We start from the raw sequence: 11,796 nt of genomic DNA, 5'->3' as shown, positions 1-11,796 counted from the left end.
CAGAGAGCATATGTGGCTAATTTTGTTTGAAAAAGAGAGATAAAATAAGGAAATGCCTAAAGTAATCATGTATAAATATAGTACTGAGATATTGCTAATACGATGTCCTTGTAGTACTGAAATAGGTGAATATTGTTGATATAATGTCCATATTGATATCCATGTGTAAATATAGTATTGAAATATCATAAATATTATGAGTATATCATCCATATGGGTTGTTATATCGTCAATATTGTTAACTACATTGAAATGTTTGGGAATTGAAGGGAAAATCAAGAAGAAATGAAGGATGAACATAGAAATATGAGAGAGAGAGAGTTTAGAGAGAGAAATAGGATTTGTATTAACTAACTAAATGAAGATTACACACACTATTTTTATAAGAGAAATCCTAACTACTTTAACCAAATACTAACAACCTTACTAACTATATTACTAACTATATTTTTAACTGTATTACACTTGTACCCTTAATACTCCCCCTCAATCTCAACTGGGGAAACTCAGTTTGAGATTCGAAGAATTGAGACACGGTAGCACTGAAATTGTAGATTTAGGAAAACCACCATTGGATTGATACCCAAACATCTGTCCACATGTAGCACTTTGACTAGAGTCACCACTTTGGATTAGCCTGCTGCAAACAAGAAAGACAAGACCTGATTATCCTTCATTCTGCTGGAAAAACTAGACCTGCTCTCACACAGGTTTTTGAAATAACGATCTTTCTTCCATTGATCAACAAATAGATTCTCTAACACCATCTGACAGAAGTAACTATTCAGACACCATCACAGTGAATGCTAACTTCAAAACCACTTCAACAGTAAGCCATGCAGAAAACGAGCCAAACAACCATCTCCACTACAAAATAATTATGCAAAACGGGATTATTAGACAAAAGGGATATAACTGATTGTGCCTCTAGTTCGGTCAGCATTTGATACGACGCTCAAAAGACTTGGCATAAGATTCATCCATTGGTTTATTTCCAAATGAATCTCTTACAACTCGAAGCAGATGTATGACCATACGACAGAGAGTAAGTGCATATACTCAAACCATATCACCAAAGCTTCTAGCTTTCCCAGAGCCCTGAATCAAACAAGTGTACCCCATGACCTCTTTGTAGCTGTTGACCAAAAACCTCTGTCTGTCTGTCCAAATTTCTTCCACTGCCTTTCAAATAAAGACACCCTATATTCATCTGCCTCTAGCAGGAATTTCACACAAGAACAACCTTCTATAAAGTAGTTGTAGCACACTCTCATGCTGGCATAACAACTTCTTATGAGATTACCCTTCGTGGGATTCACCGTCAACAATCTCATTCAACTTGGCTTCGGCCTTTAATATTTACAAAAATAGAAAATTAACAAACTATAATGCAGCATTGGCCTTAACTATAGCACCACAGGATTGCCCTTTGTGGATTTTACCAAAAAAAACAACTTCTTTGAACAATGGCATCGGTCTTCACAATTTCAGCAATTGAAAATCAACATGTATGTAGGATTACCCTTCGTGGGATTTACCTACTCAAAACACAGGATTACCCTTTATGGGATTTACCGTTAACAACTGCTTCTACCCTTCGTGGGATTTACCTATTCACATCACGGAATTACCCTTCGTGGGATTTACCGTTTACAACTTCTTCAAACTTCATCATATAACCGGACTTACTGTAGATTCATGCTAACAACTGAGTTGGTTAGACTATGAAATTATAGGCTGTGATAGGAAAACATATTGTCTTTAAAGAGACTAGACGAATTTCGTAGACGGCTACTTGAATATCAAGATGAGAAGAGAAACCGTTTGAATTTGATAATGGACCACCTAAACATAATAAGCTCTCTCTGCTTGGTTCTCGGTATGAATTTTAAGCAAACAATTCATGAAATCCACCCCACTTTGATTGATTCTGAGGGAGCAAAGGACATAAACAACAATACAATTGATACCTTGGATAACTAGACACAAAGGTTGAGAAAGCTCAAGAATTAGAGGTGGTAAAGGCTCCAAGATCATGCAAGTGCTCTACCTACTCAACCCATAATCCGAACAACCACAAAATTATACATGCCACAATGCAAGAATTCACACCCATTTCTCCAAAATATATCAAGAGTTGCAGAAAGATCAAACCCAATAAACTTGCAGAATATCAGTGAAGCAGAGAAAGAACTAGACATCACCATACAAATTGCACAATCCAACAATGACCAATATTCTTGAATCCAAATATCCCAAATATCATAAGATGAAGAATCTTGAAAGCAAATATCACAAACAACTGGAAGAACCTAGAAAAATTTCACAAGAAAGACGACTCTGAGCTTTTTATTACTTAACATATAAACTGAATGACTCCATGCCCACAACCACAAACTAATTGATTTACAGAATACTAAGAGAATCATCGTAAGAATTTCAGAAGAAGTGGCTGAAAAACTTAACCTTCACATGAAAACTCTGAGCTGGGCATTTCGTCAAACACTTAGGCTGCACATAGGTCTAAAATTTCTTCCATACCAGAGAATAGAGCACGGATCATAATCGCAAAAAATAGAATTCGAAAAACTGCTCTAAAAACACCACTAAGATGAATGAAAACTATAACCCTGTGGAGCGAAGGAGTAAGGGTGGGAAGGATCGGCATCCCATAAGTGCTCATAAAATCTCAAAATCTCTGCAATCAAGCAATTTACATAACCCTGGCTCTGGAGATACATTTGGTCTTAATAAGACCTCAAGACCATAGCAAGGGAGACCTTATGCAGCTGCAGGCGATGCTAATTCTTCAGAAGTTTAGGCTTTGTCTAAGGAGATTACAGATCTCAAGCTCTGTATGGACCTTTTTGAAAAAGAAAGGTACTCTTACTTTGCAAAATTAAGGGATATTGAAATTCTTTGTCAGACATTGGAGTTGGAAGATATCCCCACTTCCATTCTTCAAGATTTCATCTTTGTTGTCTCCAACGGCGACTTCTTCGTCTTTGTCCTCCAACCAAGATAACCAACAAATGCAAAATACTCAGAAAATAACAAGCTGATTGCATACACATTTAGACGCTGACTTCTTTCTGTGTGAAGCACCGACTCTAGTTCTGAACTCCATTGCGTACGAAAACCACCAAGAAATTAACTATGGCTACAAGACCTTCATCAAGAAGCACACCGGACCCTGAATCTTGTCCATGGCCAACACTGGTTCCGAAACCAACGGATCTCAGTTCTTTATCTGCACAGCCAAAATTGAGTGGCTCGACGGTAAGGTTGTCGTCAACAAGGCCGCAACACTACTGCCCCAAGAACAACCAACCCAACAAGAACAATGAACCAGAACAATCACAACAATCGCGATCCCAATAATAGCAGAAAAATCAACCCAAGAATAATCGTGGAAGCATTGAAAATCTAATGGAAGTTTGAAGAGAAACTAAACTAGAAACAAATGAAAAATAATGGGAAATGGAACCATCAGAATCAAAGGCATGAGCCTGTGGCTCTGATACCATGTTAACTACAATGAAATGTTTGGGAATTGAAGGAAAAATCAAGAAGAAAGGAAGGATGAACACGTAAATATTAGAGAGAGAGAGAGTATAGAGAGAGAAATAGGGTTTGTAGTAACTATAAATGAAGATTACACACATTGCTTTTATAAAAGAAATCCTAATTACTTTAACTAAATACTAACAACCTTACTAACAATATTACTAATTATATTTCTAACCGTATTACACTTATACCCTTAATAAATATATCGTGGATAATTTTCCTCAATCTTCTTCATCTTCACACTTCTATCTCTGCAACTAAAATGAACATCCTTTTACCCAAGATAATTTTTATAGAACATATCGTCAGTGACATGAGTTGTAATATTTCAACAACAAAAGTTTGTCATTTCCGGATAGGCAACCCACTGTAGGCCAACCTTATATTTGATGAAGAAATCTGCTTGTTAGACTCCAAAATGATCAGTATTTGCTGCTGCTGTTTTGTCTTCACTTCGGTTTAATTAACCCATCGAATACTCCATGTCGTGTATCACTTTATGGAAAGAAGATGTTGACCTCCAAGGATTCATTAAAACTCTTTTTCTTTTCAGATGTAATATCCACACATCCTATTTTACTTCTCACAAATTTTTTTAATTTTCGACCGTTGGATCGGATGAATTAAAAAAGATCAACGGACATAAATTATCAAGGGGTGTGTGAGAAGTAAAATGAGGTGTGTGAATAGCACACCCTTTTCTTCTTTGTTGTTGGTCCTGTAAATTTTTTGGAGTCTGAAAAATATACTGAGAAGGTCTTCCAACAGTTGAAAATGAGTCCTACATTGATGGGAGAAAGGATCTTACATGGGTTTATAAGAGGTTGAGCTACTCCCCATATTGCCAATTGGTTTTACAGTAGAACCTCAACTTTCTTCATGGTATCAGAGCAGGTTGTCTCACGTGTGAAGCCAAATGACCATACGCACTTCATGTCACCCCATTGTGTTGTCCATGTGTTTAGTTTGAAAATTCGTCACACTTGAGTGGGCATGTTGAGAATGAGTCTCACATTGATGGGAGAAGAACATTCCATGGGCTTATAAGAGGTTGAACTACTCCCCATATTGCCAATTGGTTTAATGGTGGAATCTCAATTTTCTTCACCAACGACCTTCCGAATATTTTATACGAATATTTTTTTTTATCTATTATGTGTTGATGTAATACCTGCTAGGTATAACACCAGACGAATTATGTTGATGTCACTCATCAGATTATTTGGGAATATGTCGATATCTAGTGACATGTGCGAAACATGGTTTGATTGACGACAACAATCCTACCAAATCTTTGACCAAATGTCTCAGACTCTCAATGAATAAATTGAGTTTTTATTTTACGCCCTTTGTGCTCTATTTCTAATTAAAAAACTTAGAACTTTGACACTGAAATTCCCAAAATTCGAATCATACACCCGCCATTGGATTCACATATCGCGTATTTGCAAATAAACTGATTTGATGATATAAATTTAACAATTGAATACATAAAATCATTCAAATTTGACAATTTTTTTAATGAAAAAAAAAGAAAAACTTTTATTAATAATACTGACAAGGGGCAGCGGCAGTAAATAAGTTTGCAGTTTGAAGGCAATGTCATAAATAAGTTGAAGTCGGAGACAATGACTGATCGTAAATAAGTTTAAAATTTGTTGTCTGAAGCCCCATTTTCATGAGTTTTGTAGACAATAATTCTCTCCTCCCTCGTCCTTCACCATCTGTCGACCAACCTAGTCAATGGTCGCCATCTCCCTCATCATGCTGGGCTTTTATCAATTTCTTTGTATTGTTTGAAGCAGAATAACTCACATTAATTTAACTTATGTGGTTTTGATTTGAATTAATAACTTTGATGTTGTCAAGCACAACAAGATACATTCAAATTTTAATTTATTATCAGAAGGAGAGAGAGTAGCAGTAGCAAAGCATCTAAGGGCGATGATGTTTCTATTTGCTCCGCGTGCTTGTAGCAGAGCTGCTTACCCTGTGGCCTCTCCTGACGTACGGCGTCATCGTCTTCATAGTTTGAATATGGTGCGTTATCTGTATTCTACCAACAACGTGGACAAATTTCTTCATTTCTTCCTTCAACATGAATATGGTGAGTTATCTGTATTCTACCAACAACTCGGACAAATTTCTTCATTTCTTCCTTCAACATACTTTGAATATAATGAGTTATTGAATATATACCATTTCGTAGGCACCAAACGAGTTCTAGAGGTTAGATATAGAAACTTGAAATCTGTAAATGAAGCCTTTATGAAATTAAAATTTCTGTATCATCAAATTATCAATGAGTTCCAAATATACACAGTTGATTTCTCTTTCATACAATCTTTTCCTCTTTTTGTGAAACAACTTCCAATAAAAACTTTATAACGTACTGAAGAACAACTCCAATTATGTAGCTGGGATAGTCAAGATGATAAGGGTTAAGATAATGTGAATTTGTTTCACTTTGGATGAGGAATGTTTTGTCAACTTGAGAACTCCATCTTTCCAGGAAATGATGATGTGCTTGAACGGCTCCTTGAGCTTTCACATCCGGATTGTTGACTTATCACATCCTAAATACAAGAAAAAAAATGAATTAAACAAATAAACTTGAAGAAAAGAGAAAAAAGTATGCAGTTCATGTTTATGTTATGTTACTCACTTGCATTGAGGGATTCGAGCGTTGCCTCGGTGAGAATACTCCACCAGCACCAAACATGACACAATTGAAGCTCTCGTCTGCGAGTGCTTTCAATCTGTTAAGTTCAGGCAACACAACCTTGCCAAGATCTGGTCTGTCCTTTCGCCTCATTTCAGCACATTGTAAACAAAGCTTGGCAAACTTCAAGGCTTCCTCAACTGGCCAATCAGGAACAGCAGGGTCAAGCATCTCAGCAAAAGTTCCCGTCTCAATAGCCCGCTCAACATGATGAGTCAACCCCATTGGTGGCTTGGCTGTTATTAGTTGTAGAAGCATGACGCCAAGTGAGTAGATATCAGATTTTGTCCCAAGCATGCCAGTTTGCTGATATTCTGGGTCGATGTAGCAAAATGTTCCGGCTGTTGATGTCATGTGATACTGAGTGACAGAGTTGGCTACAGATGGAGGGACAAGCCTAGCTAAACCTACATCACTGATCTTGCTCACATAGTTATGGTCTAGCAAGATGTTTCCAGGTTTTAGGTCACGATGTACAAGGGGTTCTGGCTTGGCCTGATGAAAGAACAAAAGCCCTGTCCCGATTTCTGCAGCGATTCGGAACCTTATCTGCCAAGGAATAACTGGGGTGTTACCTCTGCAGAAGAGACGATCTTCCAAGCTCCCATTAGACATGTACTCGTAGACCAAGCAACCGTACTCTGGACAAGCTCCAAGGAGGAGAACCATGTTTGGATGTCGTATACTGCTTAATACTTCAACCTGCAAAACTAAGGGCTGTCAGATAAATATCCACACTAATACATGATCAAAAGATTGAATCCCCATTGAGATTAATGAGCGTCAATAATTCTATAATCTATAATTCAACTAATGCGATCTAAGAGGGTCACTGCATGAGAAACTACTCATACGAGCGAAGTTCATATTATATTCTTTCTCATTTAGTTTATTAAGATTTTTCTAACATTATCTATGTTTTCCTTTACTTCTGTCACAAGAACACTACCCGATCGTTTTAATTTTCAAACAATGTGGTCTCATTATGGAAACAAGTTTGAATGTAATCTTTAATCCATTCATGATCAGATTCAACATAGTAATTGCTATTGAGAGTGAATCCCACATTGGGAATGAAAGACTTTGTATGTGCTTATAAGAAATTGAGCTACTCCCTATATTGTTATTGGTATGGTGGAACTCCAACTTTTTTCATGATATCAGAACATGTTGTCTACAATGCCCCTCATGTGGACAACACAAATCGGGTAACATGGAGCTGGACTTCACATATGAGACAACCTGTTCTAGTATCATAAGGAAAGTTGAGTTTCCACCATAAAACAAATTGGCAATATAGGAAGTAGCTAAACTACTTATAAGCACATGCAAGATCCCTTCTTTCTCCGATGTGGGTTCACTCTCAACAATTTAATATTAGTAGTTTCCCTTGGTTGTGTTGTTTATGATCTAAGCATATGAAGATACTGTTGTATATTTGAAGATATATAATAGTTAAGCCTTGATCATGTTCCACGTCACACACCTCCTGCTTGAACTGCGACTGTCCTTGAGCTGCATCTGGACGTAGAACTTTTATTGCCACTCGTGTGTGGTCTAGTTCACCTCTGTACACTGGTCCATACCCTCCTTCACCGATTTTTCGAGCTTGTGAGAAATCATTTGTTGCCGATTCAATCTCCTCAATTGTGTATTTCCTGTACCTAGGATCATATGACCTTGCTTGAAGTGCCTTGTTCTTCTCTTCGGATTCTTTATGGGCTTTCATTTCTGCAACCTTTCTTTTTTGTGCTTCCAATTCAGCAATCCTTTGAGCTGCTTTAGCTGCCTCAATGGCTGCCTTACATTTTGCTTTTTCCCTCTCCACAAGTGCCAAAGCAGCTTCCTCAGCATGTCGCGCCACTTCTAGCCTTTGTTCATCTTCCAATTTCCACCTGTTAATTTCTTTTTCCTGTGATGATTTTGTTGTTAGAACATATGCAAAAATTAATTCTACGCTTGAATAAGGTACCACATCATATATACCTTGTCTTTCGCTGTCAGAGCTTCCTTGCACGCTGTACTGTACATTTCCATTGTTTGCTTAAGCTCTAGCTTGAGCCTCCTCATCTCAGCTTCCACATCGTCCTGTTATTGTCGATGCAAATGAGAACCGTATGAGCTTTTGATGAAAGGTTTATAGTAGGTGGGCATGAAAATTCTAATGTCTACAAAATATCCCGGGAAATTATCTTAAGTACCATGTTTTGTGACGATGACCATGATTTTCCACTGTCAGTTGAGCATGAAGACATTTCATATTGTAAAGAGCCCATATCTAAAAACTTGTGTCTTGAGTAAGACGATGTGGAGCTTCTGTTGTCCCCGTCTGAGCCGATTGAAAGTCGAGAGTTCATTCCTGATTCTACACCAAAGTCACAGCGAGGTGACATGCGATCAATGCTTGGCCTTCCACTGCTTACAAATGATATATCAGTTTCTGGTGAAAGCTCATATGATTTGTCCATGGAGGGTCTTCCTCTTGCGAACGGTGACCTGTAAATCATTTTTGTTTGGTTAGCCCCTCTCACTTATTACACATGTATTCCCTTTTCCATAGTTCACACAAACATATAGTCTTTTAGAACTCCGGCTGGAAAGGGCAAAGCATGAGTTTGTATATCTACAGTACCCTAACAGAACTCATCCACGCATTGTATTTAATAGAATTAAAGCATCCAAATCCAAAACCAATTAGTTGCCAATGAGGGATAAACTCTCAACATATACATATATATACACACGCATTTCCAGAATATAGATATACCTATTCACTCAAGTGGGATAGAACCAAGAAATTAGGGCTTACTTGATTTGGATGTCACCATCTGGCTGGTTACGAGCAGAATAGTTCTGCATCCTATTCAATGCTGAATCCATCAAATAAACTCAGTTAATTAGTAACTAATGAAAAGCACGATATTATAATGCCATGAGGTGGAAAACAAACCTGAAGATCTGGCTTCAGAATTAGGGCTTGGTTGGCGTTGTACTTGATTACGTTGGGCAGATTTTTGGGGTGCAGAAGTAGCACATCGCATGTACAAGACCTTTCCTTTGCCAATCACATAAACAGAGCAAAAATCCGGTGCCCCTTTTGACACTGTGCTTGGAACGTCTGTGAGCTTAAATCTTTTGTGGAACAAAAAACGGAAGAAGAGAAACAAGAAAAAAAAGTTGATGCAATTAGGGCTCCAATATTAGAACTGATTAAGGTGTATATATTAGATACAGAAGAAAAATATCGAACAGATGTATCAGAAAATGATGAGGAAATAATTAATGATCACCTGAAAAGGCCGCTTTTGGATGGTGCGCCAAGTACCAAAATCTCAACAGTGTTGGCCGTAACATAATCGATGATTGCGTTTGGAATGTCAGTGTCCTTGATTACGACTTCATTGCATTTTATCTGTCTCAAACATGACAAGGAAGCTGTTAGAGACATTTCGAAAATGTCATCCTGACTTAGTGGTATCTCTCCTCTCAATCTTGAATGAGATAGATACTAATTCCGAATTCTTTCTCGCCTACTAACCTATTCTCATTCCATGTGAGTAAACATATCGGGTGCATGATTATCACGTAGAAGATGGAAATAGAAATTAATGAAGCAGCATAGATATGGCAGGAAAGCACTTACATTCTTTTTGGAGCACAAGGAACGGAAAGAAAGAAAGAGCCCTTGGGTTTGTTGGGGGTCGGAGCCTGTTTGGTTAACATGGAGCAATGTGAGAGGCTGGCCTCTGGTGAGAAGATGATCAACTGCCCATTTGATGGCATGTTCACTTCCTTTGTCCTTGTCTATGGCCACCGCCACCGACTCTTTTCTCTTTCCTCCGTGCCCTCTAACAATCCTCGACATTACAGTACTTAATAGTTCTCTCTTAATTAATTTCTATCAAAAAAATTAATTAATTCAAAGCTCTCCAATAAACAATTGAACCAGCTGCTGAGCTTGGTTTCAGAAACTCAGATACTCAGAAATTAAGCAATTAAGCTTTTTATTAAACTTAGAGATCAGTTTGTAACTAGTATACTTAATTCGTGCTGGCATCTGTTGGCATTGCCTTGGAAGCAAAACATACATGCTCTCACAAACCAATTAACTACTCCTTCTAGCATACTTAATACGAATTAGTTTCTTCTGTTTAAACTTGATTTTACACAAGTCTCTTGGGTTAATTTTATTTTACCTATCATCATGGCGACTTACTGTTCAAAAACATATTGACTGTCGTATGAATGTGTTCAACTAATTACAGCAACTAGTCGTTGTAAGTATTGTCTTACTAAATTAAGTGACCTGCATAACAAAGAATTGACAAGTTCAAAAATAGCCAGTTTATTCGTTGCCTTTGCAATTGCATGGTTATAAAGTTATCGACAGAATAAATATATTAACAAATTTTGCATTAGTTTCTCCTGTCGTTGCAACATTGACCAATTGGTGTGACATGCTTAGAGATGCAGATGCTGAATCAATCAAGAAGGGAGACCATTTATGTGGAAAAAGAAGTTAACCAAGAAACTATACTTCAACGATCTTGTTATACACGGTGGGGATGATGCTTGGTAACTCCAGTAAACATGATTAAAATGTTTTCAGCAACTATAGATGTCCTTGAGATTGTTAGTGAATTCCATCCTATCGTTTGAATGTTTTTTCAACTTGCATCTAATGAAAAATGGGTTGGGCATGAACAATAATCACAATTGATTTATTTCAATATTTAACTGACTGGGTTGGGCCAGCCCACAACCTAAAAAATGGGGTTAGGCTCGGGCCACCTCATCGTGGCTTGGTCCTTTTTATAGACCTAAACTCCACCAATTTATGAGTTGCCCAGACAATTACTATACACAAATCAAAATTGTTTAAATAGTCTAAGTAAATCTCATCATCCATGTCACATTATTGGCTTAGATTTTCAACCTTTCTCAGCGCACCACATGTCATTATTTATTAAAAATCTAGGCTCAAATTTCTAACTCTCATTGTGCCATGTATCTGTTAGGGTCCAAAATGACAACTTGAGGCCAAGAGTAACAAAATGGGCCGAGACTCTTGGTCCAACAGTCTTCTTGGGGTATCATGGGCCAGCTAGGCACCAGGAGTTGTCTAGTCGGTTTCCAGTCGAGTCTTTTTGCGAGAAGGATTGATTCGGATAAAAGCGAAGGTTGAATCCTTATACCACCAGAGGTGTTAAAGTTGAAGGCACTGAGAGTCAGGGAATGAATCTGGTTCATTATGGAGGTGGGTTCAAAGTCCCAATTGAATTAGGACTAGCCGAGTCCTAGTTAGATCAGGATAAGGAGTTCGAGTCCGGGTGTGGTTCTAACTCGGTCAGGAGCAGGTTCACTACTACAAATAGAAGAGGGATCACACCATTCAAAGCCCTTTCAATTCAACATACAAACTGCCCTGCGCAAACTCTCGCTCTACGCGAAACCTCTCAACAACCTTGAGATTTTTATTTTCTTTTTCCGCCAATAGATCTTCA

General features: G+C 37.8%; 1 protein-coding gene across 1 annotated transcript; it reads right to left on the bottom strand.

Annotated features, from left to right (window-relative positions):
* Positions 1-3,110: 3,110 nt before the first annotated feature.
* LOC137708927 (U-box domain-containing protein 52-like) lies at positions 3,111-11,010 on the bottom strand. The gene is made up of 9 exons (XM_068448087.1): positions 9,936-11,010; positions 9,583-9,704; positions 9,243-9,424; positions 8,494-8,816; positions 8,279-8,380; positions 7,779-8,204; positions 6,236-6,994; positions 5,560-5,661; positions 3,111-3,308 (listed from the first exon to the last, which is right to left on the bottom strand). Exons 1-9 carry the CDS (start codon positions 10,155-10,157, stop codon positions 3,111-3,113), a joined length of 2,436 nt encoding a protein of 811 aa, XP_068304188.1. The 5' UTR covers positions 10,158-11,010.
* Between the last annotated feature and the right edge of the window lie 786 nt (positions 11,011-11,796).

Source organism: Pyrus communis, chromosome 11 (genome assembly GCF_963583255.1).
Source record: "Pyrus communis chromosome 11, drPyrComm1.1, whole genome shotgun sequence".
In the NCBI taxonomy this organism is placed as follows: Eukaryota; Viridiplantae; Streptophyta; class Magnoliopsida; order Rosales; family Rosaceae; genus Pyrus; species Pyrus communis.
The sequence above is the reverse complement of the archived record's forward strand: the minus strand, read 5'-3'. Positions and strand labels throughout refer to the sequence as shown.

Coding starts and splice junctions, on each gene's coding strand:
- LOC137708927 (XM_068448087.1), bottom strand. CDS start 10,157: ATGTCGAGGATTGTTAGAGGGCACGGAGGAAAGAGAAAAGAGTCGGTG. Junction 8,817..9,242: donor TTCTGAAGCCAGATCTTCAG/GTTTGTTTTCCA, acceptor AATAAGTGAGAG/GGGCTAACCAAACAAAAATG. Junction 6,995..7,778: donor AGTCGCAGTTCAAGCAGGAG/GTGTGTGACGTG, acceptor TTAGTTTTGCAG/GTTGAAGTATTAAGCAGTAT.